The sequence below is a fragment of the Microtus oregoni genome, unplaced genomic scaffold (genome assembly GCF_018167655.1).
Source record: "Microtus oregoni isolate MIOR12 unplaced genomic scaffold, Mior012 000056F_ref0000123, whole genome shotgun sequence".
NCBI classification, from domain to species: domain Eukaryota; kingdom Metazoa; phylum Chordata; class Mammalia; order Rodentia; family Cricetidae; genus Microtus; species Microtus oregoni.
This window is the reverse complement of record NW_024543832.1, coordinates 8,508,489-8,526,870: the sequence shown is the minus strand read 5'-3', so window position 1 is coordinate 8,526,870 and position 18,382 is coordinate 8,508,489. Positions and strand designations below refer to the sequence as shown.

Below are 18,382 nucleotides of genomic sequence, written 5' to 3'. Positions count from 1 at the left end.
AATAATAATCTTCTGAACACCTTGTTCCTAGTCCCAAGCCAGTTTTATAATTAGCATTATTGGCTAATCATTTGTATTTCAGTTAAGTATGACTTGAAATAATCTTAACTAGCATGTTTTTTAGGTTGCTCTTCCAGAAGACCTGGGTTCCATTCCCAGCATCCACATGGCAGCTCACAACTGTCTATAACTCCAGTTCCAGGGGATCTGGCACCCTCACACAGATATATATGCAGGCAACACACCAATGAACATAAAATAGAAATAAACTATTAAAAAGGAGAGAGAGAAGTAGAACATAAAAAAAGAAGAATGCAGAGAAGAAAAATCCTCTGTGTTATAATCTTAGTGAGGCTTATACACATATAAACATACACACATACACATGCACACACATACATGTACATGCATACATGCACATACACACAAACATGCAAACACATGTACACATGTACATACACAAATACACACATGTACACTCACATACAAATGTACACACACGTGCACACACATACGTGTACATACACACAAACATGCAAACACATGTACATACACAAATACACACATGTACACTCACATACACATGTACACACATGCATGCACACACATGTACACACAAACTGCACAATGTGTGTGCACTTGTACACATGAACATGCATATAAAACATACACACATATACATGCACACATACGTGCACATAAGCACACACAAAACCAGCAGTCACCATAGGCACAGGCTATCAGACAAACAGAATGAGTCATGACCAATTCCATCCAATCAGTCATTACCTCACCCAATTAACAAGGAAGAACAACAAAGGAATAATTACATTCAGAGAGCACACTGAGAATACCCTCTATTATGCAGGTAAGAGAATGTTCTGCTTGTTTCCCACGAACCTCACAGCCGTGGTCTTTCTCATCTGGGGTCTTTGTATCTGACAGTTCCAGTTCCTTCTCTAGTAGGTAAACAGCAACAAGTCAAGAATATCACTACATCTTTCTAAGGAAGCAATAGGATAAATTTGGTCTTATTTTTCGTTCTGGAGATGATCATGATTTCCTGAAGCTGTCAATTTTTCCTTACATGGCCCAAGTCTGACACAGAAAGGAGAACAATAGCTCAGGAACATGGGTGAGCAGATGGAGGGACAGATGGTGGCTAAGTACACCACGTCAAGACTAAGGGAGCAAGCTTAGCTGAGCTCCAGGGACAATCAGGAATTTTCTGCCTGTTGGTTCTTGATGAGAAGCTAAGTGTGGAGTGTTGTCATCAGGTGTCAGGTGTCCATCACTTTCTGGATCCAGGGTGGGGAGTCACACCCTTTTCTTGACCTGGCATGCCTTTAACTTTTGGGGGCTAGTTTCCCTGATACAATTTTATTTATTTATATTTTTCATTTAAAAATTTATTTATTGGGCTGGAGAGATGGCTCAGTGGTTAAGAGCATTGCCTGCTCTTCCAAAAGTCCTGAGTTCAATTCCCAGCAACCACATGGTGGCTCACAACCATTTGTAATGAGGTCTGGTGCCCTCTTCTGGCCTGCAGGCATACAAGCAAACAGAATAATGTATACCTAATAAATAAATATTTTAAAAAAATTTATTTATTTTATGTGTATGTATCTTTTTTAATGTTTATTTTTTATTATGTATACAATGTTCTGTCTGTATGCCTACAGGCCAGAAGAGAGCGCCAGATCTCATTACAGATGGTTGTGAGCCACCATGTGGTTGCTGGGAATTGAACTCAGGACTTTTGGAAGAGCAGGCAATGCTCTTAACCACTGAGCCATCTCTCCAGCCCCCGTGTATGTATGTTTTGCTTATGCATATGTCTCTCCACCATGTACATGCTGGTGCCCATGAAAGTCAGAAGAGGGGGTTAGGTCCCCTGGAGTTGGAGTTACAGTGGGAATCAAACCAGGTCACAGAAAGTGTTTCTAACTACTGAGCAGTCACCCCAGAATGCCCTGATAGGATTTTTATATGTCCATGTGCCCATAGTTTCAATTTGCCTTGCTAAATTTAGAGAGTAGCATGCTTCCTACGGCCAGGAATAAGTCGCTTGTCACTGCTTGCCCACTCAGGAACGCAATCATCCTCCACCCTTGAGATGGAGTTAGCACTGCTTGTAATGGAGTGATTAAGACAGCGCCTGGCCGAGTGACCACAGTGAGCCTGGCCCATCCCACCTGGCACAGCCGCCAGGTCCAGCTTTGTCCCTGGGTGGACCAGAGCAGATGTTGGGCCTGGCCTCTTGAGGTGGGGTGATGAACAGAGAAGGAAGGACACCACACAAGAGGTGGCAGTGGGGGATCAAATGTCATGGAAGCCGGCAGGGGCCAGAGTATTCTGGATTCCTACAAGAGTGGAAACTCTTCAGCCCATGGGACTTTTTCGGGGCGGGGGGGGGGGGGCGGTGGTTGAGACAGGGTTTCTCTGTGTAATATCCCTGGCTGTCCTGGGATTTCTTTTGTAGGCAGACTGACTTCAAACTCACAGAGATCCACCTGCCTCCGCCTCCCATGTGCTTGGATTAAAGGCGTGTACCACCACCACCCTGCATTTGACCAGGTCTTAGGACAGGCCATAAGTCCATTTTTTTCTTGTTTCTCTTGTCTCTTATATAAGAAATGTAGAGATAAAATAGCAATAAATTTAAGGAATGATCTTTCCTGACTATTAAGAGCATACAGAGTGGTTAGGGATATACCTCACTGACAGAGTGTTTGCCTGGCATGTGCAGAACTCTGGATTGGAGCACAAAAAAAAAAAAACTATATATGTAGTAAGTTCAAGATCTGTATAGGTTGTAAAATTAAATTAATTTAATAAATAAATAAAAACAAAAGATAGCATAGGCTATATGAGATACTGTCTCAGACAGAAAGGGGGGAAGAAAGAAAGAAAGAAAGAAAGAAAGAAAGGCAGAAAGAAAGGCAGAAAGAAAGGAAGACAAGAAGGAAGGAAGAAAGAAAGGGAGGGAGGGAAGGAGGGAGGGAGGGAAGGAGGGAGGGAGGATTGAGTTGGTCTGGGTAGCAGAGGCCTTTAATTGTTCAAGGCCAACCTGGTCTACAGAGCAAGTTCCAAGACAGCCAAGGCTACACAGAGAAACCCTGTCCCAAAACATAAACAAAACAAAAAGAATTGAGTTTATCATGAAAGGTATCAAATTGATCTGTTCTTTCTTTAATGCTTTCTGAGATCTGGCAGAAAGGTCAATTGATGTAAAGAATTCCCCAGCCCAGCTATTTTTATTCCAAGTCCCAAGAGGATGCCCAGAGCCTCAGACTAGAGACAGGTAGGACAGCTTGTTTAGCTCCTATTAGGTAGTCATAGAGACAGGGCCTAGGGTTTCATGGGGGTGAGGGAGACATATGAAGGCAACAGCACAGGCAGCCTTCCAGTTGGCCTTCTGTCAGCCTTCTGTTGTGGGATAGTCTGTCCTCAGACACAGGCTTAAGTCAACAGAAAGTCTTCATGAGTTGACCCTGACTACACGGATAGTTGGAATCTCAGCGCAGTCCCCAGCCTTTCTCCGGGTGAGCTTTTAACATAAAAGCCACATCCTAGCTTGACATACATCAGCTAAGGAAATTGAAAAGGAAGGTTGGCATGTGTAGAGACTCCCCGAACTGTGGACTGCGATGACTAGGCCTCTGTCTTAGTTTTGGCAGGTGGTACTCTCTCCATGCTGTCAGTTCTGCGTCACGGAGTCTCGGGGCCTACTAAGGTCTGGGACTCTGTTACAGTTACACAGATTCCTGAGAGTCCTGTTTTCTAGGAAAGATGGGAGCACAGTCAGAAAGGGTAATTTAATGGACCTCTCCTTTTCCCAAAAGTTCTTCTTACTGTTGAGTGTCCCATGGGGAAAACCCGTGTTCCAGAGACAAAATAATGAGAGGTTGTAAGTTGGCCATGAGAGATTGGCTTGTTTGGGGTTGTCTTAGGCCATGCCAGCCCCTACTACAACATTCTTCTTCATGCCATACAAGCATGCAAAGGGGAGAATATCTTACTGACAACAGAGATTGTCCCCTCAACCTGTGTATGACTTGAGCTGGTTTATGATCCCTACCAAAGGTTTTACTGTTGATCTTTCTTCTGTTCTTTCCTCAAGGAACGTATGGCCTTTTAACAAGGTGATGGCATATTAAAGAAAGGTAAATAACAGAATTTGGGGAGATGGCTCACTTGGTAAAGTGCTTGACACTCAATCATCAAGACTTGCTATGGAAACACACACACACACACACACACATATATATATATATATATATATACACATATTGTGTGTGTGTGTGTGTGTGTGTGTGTGTGTGTATACACAGCTAGGCTCAAGTAGGTCTGAAGCACAAACACAGGAAAAGGTAAGCCAAATGCCTCGGATTTTCATTCCTGCTCAAAGCCTTCTGCCCCTGTCTTAGGGTTTCTATTGCTGTGGAGAGACACAATGACTACAGCAACTCTTATAAAGGAAAATATCTAATTATCATGGCTCGCTTATAGTTCGGAGGTTCAACCCATTATCATTGTCTTAGTTAGAGCCTCTATTGTTATGAAGAGACACCATGACCATGGCAACTCTTATAAAGAAATAAACATTTAATTGAGGTGGCAGCTTACAGTTTCAGAAGTTCAGTCCATTACCATCCTGGCGGGGAGCATGATGACATGCAGGCAGACGTGGTGCTGGAGACTCAAAGTGGTCTGAGATGCTGGCTGTGGTCTAAGCATATAGGAGACCTCAAAGCCTACATTCAAAGTGATACTTCCTCCAACAAGACTGCATCTACTCCAAAGCCACACCTCCTAATAGTGCCACTCCCTATGAGATTATGGGGGTGATTTATAGTGAAACCACCACCATCTCTTAACATGTGCCTGTGGCTTCCTGGGGTGTGCCCTATGACTGGTTGGCTATGAAAGGAAGAGTGGGCCTGATTGCAGATGCATTAGATATGGGACAGATGTATCATTACAGCCTTTTTCTGGGTCAACCCCGAACAACAATGATGTAGGGAAATCCCTGTAGTAGAAAGAACTTTGGGCAAAGCACAGTTTTGCTTAGAAGGAAAAAATGGCCAAATGTGTGATTATATGTTGAAGGAGAGAGGGCCTGCTTTTGGTCTGGGCAGCCCAGCTAACATACACCTGAAATAACTACATAGAAACTGTATTAATTAAATTACTGCTTGGCCCATTGTCTCTAGCCTCTTATTGGCTAACTCTCACATCTTGATTTAACCCATTTCTATTCATCTGTATCACCACATGGCAGTGGCCTACTGGGAAAGAGTCAGCACATCTGTCTCTGGCAGTTCCATAGTGTCTCTCTGACTCTGTTTTCTTCCTTCCTCTCAGAATTTAGTTCTGTCTTCTCTGCCTACCTAAGTTTTGCCCTATCAGGCCAAGCAGTTTCTTTATTGATGAACCAATGAAAGCAACATACAAACAGAAGGACCTCCCACACTAATTATACACTGGCTGATGGTGTAGTGGGAAATCTAGTAGGGTCGTTGTGTCTGGTATAAACATCAGAATGAAGTAATTGTTTTTACATGTACTTGGGCTTTGAAGAAATCATTGAGGAAAACAGCAGTTGTTGCCTGTGATTTATAAAGTTGTTTTCTGAAGTAGTTTTATAGGCTTTGTGTGCTCTCAGTCACGAGATGGCACTGGCAAACCAGGAAGTCTTGCATTATTGAACACTTCAAACAGTGCCAAATGAAGGCTGAGACTGCAGAGGTGACATGTTCCTTCAGGAAACAGGTTAGACCCGGGACTCTGGTATGAGGAATTTAGCGTACTCCAAAGATTGCTTTTGTCTAATAAATACGCGTGTGAGAGGTTGCTTGGGGTTCAAGCCCCCTGCTCCTTCAAGGCTTCATTGTGCCCCCAATGTCTCTCTCAATCATGCTGAGTGACTCAGTTTACCAACATCATAGTCTGTAGCCAGTGTTTGGGCTGGATTTGGCGACTTGGAAGGACCATGACTGGAAAATTGGTGAGAAAGACAATTGGGAATACATCTCTCCAGATGGACAGAGGCTGTAAAGAAGATGGCGTGCTCCATTAAATGCTCACCCGCAGGCAATGTCAGCAGAGCAGACAGGGTAGTCTTCTCTGTGGATAGGAGTCAACCTCCACACCCAGAGGCAAGGGTGAGGGCTATGCTTGGGTTCAACAACGTGAAATTCTACTCACAAGGCTGAGGTCCAGATTCAGTAAGAGATTTCATATCAAAAAGGAAAACGGCCAGCAAGATAACTAATCCAGTAAAGGCACTTGCCACCAAGCCTGACAACCTGGCTTTGATTTTTACTGGGCATCAAGGTCACAGACTGTGCCCCAACAAACCATGTTTAGTCACATGTCCTTAGTAATTACAAAAGCCAAATTAATATTAAAAAATGAGAGAGAGAGAGAGAGAGAGAGAGAGAGAGAGAGAGAGAGAGAGAGAGAGATTTATTCAACATGACAACATTGAGAAGAGGAACAAAGAAGTCCAGTGACCCACCCCCAGGATCCATTGCCAGGGTCCTGACACATGGGTAGGGTTTAAATAACAAGAGAGATGCATGACCAAGCAGTCCAGCAAGCTGTGGGCCCTCCCATCATGGCCTCAGCTCCAGGGTTCTTCATCTGCAAATTCTAAATCTTTCCCTAGGAGACAAGTTCCACCCCTGACTGACATTACCATCCTTTTTACTGATATCCTCTCGTAGAAAGAGACTCCAGATAATTCTAACTTCCTGAGGTCCATTCTCTTAATAGTCTGAAAGCCAAAGAGAGAGTACAAGCCTCTCTTTAGAATATATTCATTCCGGCCAGACAGGATATCAGGTCATGTGATATCCCGCACCACATGCAAGAAGAAAAGAATCAATTCCCAGTGTAGGCCTCTGACACACTAACGCACATATTCTGTTAATCCCTCCACCACAGTTTAAAGCCGAATTTGAAGCAAGCTTTAATTAAATACTGGCCAGGAGGATGAGACCTAGCCAGGTCCATCTCTGGATTCCTAAGAAATGGCCTTGCAGAGACTTAAAAAACCACAAGGCCACTGTATCTGCCATCAGGTCTAATCAGGGGCAAGCATATATCCTGATGTATTTCCTGTTTGCCTACCCACTATCTACATCCAATCCTGGGTAAGCATACAACTGATGCATTTCCTGCCTATGTACCTCATAGAAAAGGCTCAGCTGGGGACAAAAGTAAGTCACAGACTCTAAAGCTAATGCTGAGGGCCTGGGTAAGAGAGACTGGCAATTGGGTCTGACTGGCTAGTTATGCTACTGACGCCAAGAAGTTCTCTGGTTGAGACAGTTTAAGACAGTCAAGAAAGCTTTGGTACACTGATTCTTATGCCTTTACTGCATGAACAGACAAGTCAGACTTCATAGTACATAGATTCCCAAGCTGGGAACATTTAAAGCTTTTAGCCAAGCAGTAACATGGAAATGGATGGAATTGAGTCATTGAATCCGAGTAGATTCATAGATCTGCCGTCCTGAGAAGACAGGGAATTGCAGAGCTGGCGTGGCTCATTTGTGGCTTGTGTAGGTTTCAGGTGACATTTGTAAGTGCCTTCGAAGGCACATCACTTTGTGTGATGTGTGTGGATGAGTGTGTGTGCCGTGGTATGGTGCACATAAGGAGACAAAGACAACTCCAGAGTTAGCTCTCTCCTCACACCTTAGATAGGTGCCAGGGACCAAACTCAAGCCATCAGGGATGAAGGGCAAGTGCTTGACTGAGCAAGTGTTTTTGAGATTACACCAAGGACATGAAGGAAATTCATCAAGAGCCAGCAGAAATCATGAAAAAAGGTGATGGAGGGTAGAAGATACTGTTCTTTTATCTCTGAAACAAAACCAGAATTTAGGGTTTTTGTTTTGTGGTTTGGTTTGGTTTTTCAAGACAGTCCTGGCCTGTAACTCACTGTGGAGACCAGGCTGGCCTCAAACTCAGAGATCTTCCTGACTCTGCCTCCTGAATGCTGGAATTAACTACCACCCAGCAAATTTAGCTCTTAAAAAGGCATTTCCCAGCAACATTTTGGGTCTATAAAATATCACAATCCTGTCTTGGAGAGAAAAATATGGAATTTATTCCCTAGAGTTTTCATCTACTGTTGGAAAATGATCATTGAGCGGCCTGGGTTCGACTCCGGTGTAGGAACCAAAAAAAAAAAAAAAGGAAAATGATCATTGAGTTCAAGATACCATCTCTTCTTTTAAGGCTGAAAAATCCATGGACAGTCAGGCATGATGGAGCTTGCCTTCTAAATGCCAGCACTGGTGTATCCAAGTTCTAGGACATCCAGGTTAACACAGAGAAACTGTCTCAAAATACTAAAGAGAGAAAAGAAAACCCATGGGCAAGTCAAACCATAGATTAAAATTCTGACTACAGGTTGGTCAACTATGCGACTTTGAGCCTAATTTATCTACAACTTTGAAACGAGTTGCTTCAGGAATAGAATCCTACCTAAAGTCTATAGTAAGTGACAAGAAGAAATACTCCAAGAAGAAAACTAAGTAGTACAGGCCTATTCTTTTGAAGGTGTGAGCAACATGGGCTGTCTCATACACTGCAGACGCACATGGCCTCAGATGCACTCTTCCAGGGTCTAGGGCCTGGGACACTATCACAAACTAGAAGCATGCAGTTATCTTGGGATGTACCACCTGCTTGTACTGTCTGGAGTAAACCAACACTTGTTGGGCTGGAGAGATAGCTGTTCTTCCAGAGGTCGTGAGTTCAACCAGCAACCACCTGGTGACTCACAGCCATCTGGACTGAGGTAAGGCACCCTCTACTGGCTTGCATGCATACAGACAGACAAAACACTATGCATACATTCAATCTTTAAAAAAAATTTAAAAAATACCCAACACTTGTCTAGGAACTTCACAGTAGTCATTGATACCATGAATAACTATACACAGCTATTGAAAAACAACTTAAAATCTGATTCATTCACACTGACATATTTCAAAATCCATTTGTTCCATTGTCACAAGATTTCCTCAAGACTTAAAGTCTTAGGAGTGGTGAGCAGAATAACCAAAATGCAGGTGCTTCTACACTCTGGTGGTTGCTGTTCTTCAAACTATGACAAGATATTAACCTCCTACCTAACTGATCAACTCTGAAAGACCCATGACCATAACCCACCTGTCTTCCTTCAAAGTTGACTTTGCCCAGTTGGAGATGTATCTCCCACAACTGGGATCAAGTTGGAATTAAAATTAAATATCAGAGCCGGGCGGTGGTGGCGCATGCCTTTAATCCCAGCACTCGGGAGGCAGAGGCAGGCGGATCTCTAGGAGTTCGAGGCCAGCCTGGTCTACAAGAGCTAGGGCCAGGACAGGCTCCAAAGCTACAGAGAAACCCTGTCTCGAAAAACTAAAAAAAAAAAAATTAAATTAAATATCAGATAAGTGGTGGTGGCGCACAACTTTAATCCCAGCACTCGGGAGGCAGAGGCAGGCAGATCTCTGTGATCAAGGCCAGCCTGGTCTACAAGACTGAGTTCCAGGGCACCCAGGACTGTTTCTGAAAAACTGTCATGAAAAAAAACAAAAAATTTGCAAATATCATTGCTTTAATTGGCCTGTAGTATGTTAAGTGTGACTTGTAGATTTCATCCCCACACCAGTAAGCAATTCAAAACACAATGCTAGTACTGCAAGCATAGCCTGTTATCAAGTGTTTTATACTATGTAAGACTCAACTAACAATTCCTAATTCCCTTTCCACTACATCCTTCTCAGTGGACAATTTTGTTTTTTCTCTGGAGCCCTGGAGGTACTGGAACTGAGCAGCTGGGAACTAACGAGCAGCTTCCTCCAACAAACTGGCACACCAACATGGTGGACTAAATCCATGTAAAACCAAAAAAAAGATTGAAAAGGAACTCTAGACACAGAAAAAGTTAAACCTCATTTTTCCCCCCGGCTGGTGGTGTGCTGCAGCTCCCTTAAGGGAGGTTTCTGATTGACAGGGATCAATAGGAAAGTAGCTGAGACCAGCTCAGCAACCCCTGCCTGTGTGGGTGGCGGATCAGGACTGCTAGGCATGCACAAGCAGGAGAGCATGGTGGATTCCTGCCGCCATACAGAGATATTTCCAGGCCACGCAGTGCGCTGCAGGGCATATTTAGCTATTACTCAGATAAAGGGGGTTTGTGTGTGCACACTCATTCTCAGAATTAAAGTGCTGAGCATGGCTCCTACCTGGCAGCCCTGGAGCTGGCAGTAATGGTACCTCCACCATTTTAAAAGTGGAGAGGCAGAGCCAGCATCTAGGGCAACTTCAAACAAGCTGCTTACCATTTTAAAAGCTCTTCAAGATAGATAGTAAAGAATTACAGATAACTCAATAAGGACAGATTCAGATATAAAAGAACTCTAAATGGGTCAATGTTGGATAGATGAACGTAGGCTTAGGAGAGAGAAGAAAAAAGTACAGAGAGCTATAAAAATGTTTTTCTTAAAAAATAAAACTACAGGGCTGGAGAAATGGCTCAGTGGTTAAGAGCATTGCCTGCTCTTCCAAAGGTCCTGAGTTCAATTCCCAGCAACCACATGGTCGCTCACAACCATCTGTAATAAGGTCTGGTGCCCTCTTCTGGCCTGCAGACATACACACAGACAGAATATTGTATACATAATAAATAAATAAATACTTAAAAAAATAAATAAAACTAGTCTTTAAAGGGACAGAGTAAAGAAAAATGAGCCACATAAAAATGGGAAATTCAGAGAATCTGGATTATGTATGTGTTCTTTGAATGTTTTTGACTGTGAATGAGCTAAGTAGAGAGACATTTCTTTGCATAGGCTGCTAAGCTAAACCAGAATGCATATTATAAAGGTATCATGATTAACAAATTTGGGTCTAAGGATATGTTGCTTTGGAAAAGCGATTCTTCTCGTTTCCACAGAGGATTGAGAACCTGTGGATTGCTTCAGGACTGGAGTGGTTTGATAGAGCACAACCACATGAAAGGCCACCTTGAACACCCTCAAAAAATTACTTCACCCAACTGCTGACTGAGATGAACTTAGCACACAGGATGTACCATGAAAGGCCTGATTAATAGCAGCCCCATACAGCAGCAGTGTGGAGAAAACTATGCTTGTATTTCCAAATATTGTGTTTGTTTACATTTTAAAGAGGGATATGATAAAGATTTGTATAATTTGCATTGGTATCGATCTTGGTTTTTGTTTCTGTTTTTTGATTTTTCGAGACAGGGCCTACCGAGTGCTGGGATTATAGGCATGTGCCACCACTGCCCGGCTCAGAACTTGGTTTATTGATACAAATTTAAGATCAATTTTGTTATGTGTATATGTATTTCTGATCTTAAGGTACATTTGTGTAGTTCACTTAAAAATGCTACAAGAAATATAATACTCATAATAGTCAAGCTTATAGTCATACTTGATTTTCTAGATGTATAGAGTACATTTCAGGTATTCAAATATTCCAGACCTTCAAACTATGGCATTTAAAATGTTTTGAGAGCTTAAGACTTTTCATGACAATGAGACACATCTGCTCTTGGTAGCACCAATCTACTTCAAAAGAAAGATGGGCATCAAACAGACTCTTCATGGAGTTTACAAGCCATTTGGGCAAGAGATTACTATTGCCTGGACTGTTTGATGAGCTAAACATGCATGACCCGCAGAGTGATGACTGCTAAACTTGCCCAAAGGTGAGAGATCCTTCGGGGTTCCTGCTTTATGAAAAAGTCTGCTAAACATTCTGCAGGCCACAGAGAAATATGACAAACTGTCAATATAGACAGAAATGTCTTTGAAATTTTCTGCTTCATGGAAGTTTGCTGAATACTATGGGCCTGTGGGCTGAAGATGGGTGCCCCAATGGAACAGAACTTTGGGTGACTGTCCAGGAGCAAGATGTCTCTGTCTAGTTTTGGAAGTTGCTAACAATGTGCTTCCTGTTTACTTAGGTAATATAACTAAGATTAACTATAAATTCAACTCCATCAAGGACCCCAGTAGAATATATTACCTATGATAAAAGATAAAGCAGACATTGTAACTGTTATTCTTGATAATTTTACTGTTAAAACCTTCCTTTTTGTTTAAACGGAAAAGGGGAAACAGTGTGGGAGGTCCTTCTGTGTTGCTTTTATTGGTTAATGAATAAAGAACTGCTTTGAGCCTATAGCATGGTAGGAGGAAAGTGGTGTGACACCATGGAGCCAGGTGTGGCAAAACTTTGCCTACGCCACTGCTAGAGCTAATGAGCCAAGCAGTGATTTAATTAATACAGTTTCTGTATTTTAATTAATTCTGGTCTAAGCTAGACGGGCTGCCAGGACCAAAAAATGGCTACCGCCTCCAACACCCTCTGTAGACCAGGCTGCCCTCAAACTCAGAAATACACCTGCCTCTGCCTCCTGAGTTCTGGTACTAAAGACGTGTACCAGCACCGCCCAGCTATCCTTTTCTAATTTACCCTGTTCACCGTAAAAACTAGAAAATGAGACAGAAATTGTTATTCTAAAGTCTTAGAACATTGAGCCTTGCCGGGTGGTGGTGGCGCACGCCTTTAATCCCAGCACTTGGGAGGCAGAGGCAGGCGGATCTCTGTGAGTTCAAGACCAGCCTGGTCTACAAGAGCTAGTTCCAGGACAGGCTCCAAAACCACAGAGAAAGCATGTATCAAAAAACCAAAAAAAAAAATAAATAAATAAATAAAAAAATTGAGCCTTAAGATGTTCTTCAAATGGATATGTAGTATTTGAGTAACCTAACAACTGTCAGTCTCCTGATTCCACTGATACCAAGATCCCAAAGAATAGTCTTCAAAATGTAAAACTATCAGCATCTGCAACTTGACAGACTGGGATAGTAGCCTAGAGGCAACATCCAGGTGGCATGCTCTTGGTTATAAACCCTTAGCAAAAGGTAAGAAACTGTACTAGAAATTTTCATTCTCTATTTTTCATCTATTAGCATGGCAGTACATTTATAAGTCCAATACTTGGTACGTAAAAGATTGTAAGTTTGAAATCATCCTCAAATTGGTGATGCAAAGCCTGGCTTCGAATACATGAGACCACCTTTATTTTGATATCAAAAGTATCCCAAATTCCCTTTAAATAGTTACTTCTTGACTAAAATCCACCACCCCCCCCACGAGTTTGAAAAATATACCTAGAGGATCTAGAGGTGGCTCAGTGGTTGCTCTTCCAGAATATCCAGGCTCAATTTCCAGCACCCACACGGCTCACAACTGTAACTCCCATTGCAGGGGATCTAACATGTTCACAACAATGCACCTAAATGGACCTAAAACACCTACCATCTGATCCAAATGTTAATGCCACTAACCTTCTTCAAAACAAATGAGTTAGCCCACAACTACAGACACCCAGTCAACTTCTGTAACCAGATAAAACACCATGCTTTGTTGGCCTAGGACCCTGAATGTCAAAGCAAGTACATATATCTAGGCAGGGTTTCTCTGGAGCCTGTCCTGGAACTAGCTCTTGTAGACCAGATGGCCTCAAACTCAAAGAGATCTGCCTGCCTCTGCCTCCCAAAACCTGGAATTAAAGGCATGTGCCAACACTACCTTGCAATTGTTTTCTTTTCTAGGCAAAGAAAATCACACAGGACGCTGAGGCCTACAACATACAATGTTCTTATTAGGATTAAGGGTACTGATAGTTTTGGTGATGAATGAAAAGTGTAATTTCACTCTTCTCAGATTTTCTATCTGCATTCTTGGAGAAAGTATAAATTCACCTGAAAAGACAGTAAGGACCAGGAATATGAGCTAAAGAAGATGCTCTATTCTGAACTGAATCTGCCCCCAACATCTTGAAAACACCAATGCATCAAATAGGTTTTATTTATTCCTATCTTGGGCATCTGATGGACACTAGATTACATCCCCGCTACTCTAAAAATCTAACATGCCTATGACAGAATAAAATATCCATCCAAGATCTAGATCCTTCCCTTGACTACCTGCTTCTAAATGGCCCAAGGGTGGTTCAGCAGGTTGTAACATGGAACACAGAATCTAAACTAGCTAAAAACTCAGTACAGTTAAATGTGAGTGTTCACATGAAAACCCAGGACTATACACCAAGATCATATAGATGGGGGCATGGGCCCAAGGGTAGCCCCCAAATAGTCATTCTACTTTTAACTCAGTATAGTTAAATGTGTGAGTGTTCACAGGAAAATCCAGGATCATATGGGTGGGGGGTGGGACCCAAGGGTATAGCTCTCAGATAGTCATTCTACTTGTAACTCAGTTTTTACCATTTGTTACATAAAAGGAAATGTTTGTCTACTGTGCACAGGATGAAAACACAAGCTAGCACTGTCTGCTAAACAGAATGATATATTTTGAAAAATAGGAAGTCTATGTTCATAAATGACCAGGTTTTATAGCCCATTATACAGAAAAATAGGGGTAAATCAAAAATAAACTGGCTGTCAGGACCAAGCCAAGTAACAAGCAAGCTTCAAAGCCCTTTCACATTTTTAGCCTTAGAATGTTGGTTCTTAAGCTGGGCCATGGTAGTGGCACACACCTCTAATGCCAGCACTTTGGAGGCAGAGACAGGTGGACCTCTGAGTTCAAGGCCAGCTGGGTTTACAGAGCAGTTTCTAAGGCTCAAAGCTATACAGGAACTGTCTTGAAAAAAAAAAAAGTTGGGTCTTATGTGGCACATTGTTCGCAATGACTGAAACTAATCTAGCAAGGGTAAGCTCATACAGAAATTAGCCCTCCCTCATTGTACTCTCAGTTTTCTGAAAGACAAATACTTTCCTATATCCTGTGAGGCCAGGATGGGAATCCAAATAAAAATGAACTAGGCTTCTAAACAGTAACTGAAACAATAAACCACTCCATGTCAATAAAATTTAAAATTAACATTCATCTTGAAATTATTTTAATTTATATTGGCACACATGATTATGACTCAAAAAAACTCTTTAATATAATCTGGTAAGATTTGCAGAAGTCAATTAAAAAAAGTAATTATAGCCGGGCAGTGGTGGCGCACGCCTTTAATCCCAGCACTCGGGAGGCAGAGGCAGGCGGATCTCTGGGAGTTCGAGGCCAGCCTGGTCTACAAGAGCTAGTTCCAGGACAGGCACCAAAGCACAGAGAAACCCTGTCTCGAAAAACCAAAAAAAAAAAGTAATTATAATAAAAATCAGTTTTTTCCTTCAAATTCCTGGTTTAATAAGGAATTGTTTATTTTGAGAAAAAGATCCCAAACATCAGGCTGTTCACAAAAATAACCCATGGTATTAACTTTAGAAAACAAATATTAAGACTATTACACTATTTTCCTGTAAGATGCATTCGACATGCCAACTCTCATTCACAAAAATACATGGTTACATTCGTGTTGAACAGCCCCACTCAAGTGAGGGAAAACACACACCTCTAATGCAAAGCTGTTCTCAGGGATCACAAGTAAATGAGATGCCTCTGCGGTTAGGGAAGCAACTACTGAAATTATATGAATGGGAAGAACTGTACTCCCTGCATAACCAGAGATTATTTGGAGACAGTTGATAAAAACCATACATCTTTTTATTGTTAAGTCAAAGAGGTATCAAAATTAAAAGCAAAACTTACAGGGTAAGACTTAACGAAACTACTAAGGAGCATCAAAGGATGTGAGAATGGAACTAGGCGCAAGGCAATTATGAATCAATGAACACAGGAGAGGGAGAGGGCGAACAGTGAGACTGCTGAAGACAACTAGGGGAGAGGATCTGGTGTTACTTCCATCTCTCACAAGCGCCTAGGTAAATGATTAACAGGATAAGATCTCTAAACTCCGCTATGTGCTTAGGAATCATCCTCCCCATTGGCGCTGTCTCTGTCATCCTCTCCTTCCTCAGCTTCTTTTTCATCGTCCTTGATCAGCTCCAGCTGTGAGAAATGGAAACCAATAAAGTGGCGTTAGAGGTGTTCCCTGTCTCCCTGTACCACAGTCACCAACTTCCCCTCCTGTCACCAGGTGATCACCTGATCATCCCCTCGATCCTCATTGTCATCGTCATCCAGCAGGTCGCCTTCCTCGGCAGAGTCATCTGCGCCCGCCTCAGACTCCATCTTGACATTCGTCTCGTCTTTCTTCACAGAGGCACTGCTCTGCTCCTCCTCCGACTTCTCGTTCTTCATCTCTACTGGGGAGGAGAAGGACAAGTCTGTCCAGGGGCAAGGGTTGCCCACAGGATATAGAGAACTCTCATTAATCAAAGAACAAGGATAGTCTTACAAACAAATAAATGCCCTTCCGAAACATCCCAATTTGCAAATACATTAAACTACCTGCTTGTTTGCTTTGTTCTTTTTCAATTTTTTCCAGGCTTTCCAGCAGAGAATCCACTTTTTGTTTTATCTGAGTCAGCTCCTTCTTAATGGCCTGAAGGTCATCACCTTTCACTGTAACAAATACATTATTAGATTAGAATAAAACATAATTTACCAGTTGTTGAAAATGGTCTCTTGGGGCGGTGGTGATGCACGCCTTTAATCCCAGCACTTGGGAGACAGAGGCAGGCAGATCTCTGTGAGTTGGAGGCCAGCCTGGTCTACAAGAACTAGTTCCAGGACAGGCTTCAAAGCTGCAGAGAAACCCTGTCTCGAAAAACCAAAATAATAATAATAATAATAAAAAAAGTCTCTTCCTAAGTGCTGGGTTTTTTGAGCACCATAGGGGGAAATTGTTTTAACAGCTATGTATTTCCAAAAAAAAAAAAAAAGTAACAATTTGGATGAGGTAACAACCACAACAATAAGTAATGGAGACTTTGGGGGGGGGGGGGACAGGACAGGACTTCTGAGTACCCCTGGCTGTCCTGCAAGCTGTGCTGGGATTAAAGTTGCATGTCATCACCACCAGCTAAGTAACAGAAACCTTTATCTTCAGTTGGTAAATGACTTATGTTAATGTTGTATTATAGAACTTGTATGTTACAGAACTCACAGATCTTTCTGCTTCTGCTAGGATTAAAGTTGTGCACTGCCACATATCAGCCTTCTTAACCTGAAATTCTTAATCACTACTTTTTCCTTGGCTTGTGTTCATGAATAAGTCAGAAGCAATGTCAAGTGTCATACAATATTGTTCTTTATTAAGGAGGAGGGAAAGTTTTTCTTTTGTGGGTTTTTCAAGAGGGTTTCTCTTTGTAACTTTGAAGCAATTACTGTTCTGTAACTTGTTCGTTTGTTGACCAGGCTGACCTTGAAATCAAGAGATCCTCCTGCCCCATCTCCTAAGAGCTAGGACTTAAAAAGTTGTGTACCGCCACCACACATTAAGAGAAAACAGGCTTTCGCTATGTGCCTGCTCCTGCCTCCCTAATGTGGGGGCTAAACCCATGACTACTAAAGGATCTCTCAATGAAACAGGAATTCACTGACTTTGCAAGTCCAGGTTGCAAGTTGCTCTCAACCACCCCCACCCTGCCAAGGTAGTTAAAGTAAGGTACTTCTGTTTTCTATGTATGCTCAAAACCCAAACTCAGATCTGCATCCCTTGCAGTACAGCAACTTTACCAACTGAGCATCTCCCAGACTCACACCTCATCTCACTGTTTCAAGTTCATACACATATACCAGTTATATCAACTGTAGCAATGCCCTTAATTTAAAATAAATACAGGCTAGAGAAGTGGCTAAGTTTGTTATTCTTGCAGAAGTTCTCAGCACCTATGTCGGGTATCTCACATCTGTAACTCCAGGAATCAACACCCACTCTGAGCCCAATTGCCCTGCCCTACATACATATATGTAAATAAAATTTGGAGGTAGAAGGCATTGAACAAACACCACACCATGATAAAAGCAAATTAACACTTACATTTTCCGGATTTGGAAGAAGAGCCCCGTTGTCCACTCTTTGAATTGAATCCACTTTTGCCTCTCCGAGAGGTGTTTCCAGAAACACGTTGGCGTTTAGAAGGCACCACCGCTCGAGCAATAGGAGGAGGAGGAGGAACACGTGCTGGGTAACTATACATCCTATGGGGGGGGGGGGGGAGAATGTCTTACAATAGAATTCTGTTTGATGCGATTCAAAACTCTACTCTGTTGAAATACCACCGCAGAAACTCCAGAGAGGAAAAATCATTCATTGAATGATAGATAGGCTTGGCTGGTTAAGTACAATGTTTATTTCCTCTCTGACACTTTCGACAGAATATTACTTATAATGAATTGCTTTTTAAGCAATCAACATAAAGTCAAGTGTAATGCTCATAAAATGACTAAAATTTACCAAGGTACTCATTTTTAACGAAGTCTGATCACATAAACAAAAATGCTGCTACTATAATTA

At 42.2% G+C, this 18,382-nt stretch overlaps 1 protein-coding gene across 10 annotated transcripts in view; it reads right to left on the bottom strand.

Annotated features, from left to right (window-relative positions):
* Nucleotides 1–15,260: 15,260 nt before the first annotated feature.
* The window catches only part of Hnrnpc (heterogeneous nuclear ribonucleoprotein C), a 29,636-nt gene continuing 26,514 nt past the window's right edge, over nucleotides 15,261–18,382 (bottom strand). For 6 of the 10 annotated variants that reach the window (XM_041638772.1, XM_041638779.1, XM_041638776.1 and 3 more), the window contains 4 exons: nucleotides 17,906–18,066; nucleotides 16,372–16,485; nucleotides 16,066–16,247; nucleotides 15,261–15,969 (listed from right to left, as the gene is read on the bottom strand). In XM_041638772.1, coding sequence (XP_041494706.1) covers nucleotides 15,886–15,969; nucleotides 16,066–16,247; nucleotides 16,372–16,485; nucleotides 17,906–18,066 — 541 coding nt within the window. In that variant the 3' untranslated portion in view covers nucleotides 15,261–15,885. The remainder of the gene's footprint in view (nucleotides 15,970–16,065; nucleotides 16,248–16,371; nucleotides 16,486–17,905; nucleotides 18,067–18,382) is intronic. The other 4 variants (XM_041638778.1, XM_041638781.1, XM_041638777.1 and 1 more) reach the window with 2 other exon arrangements.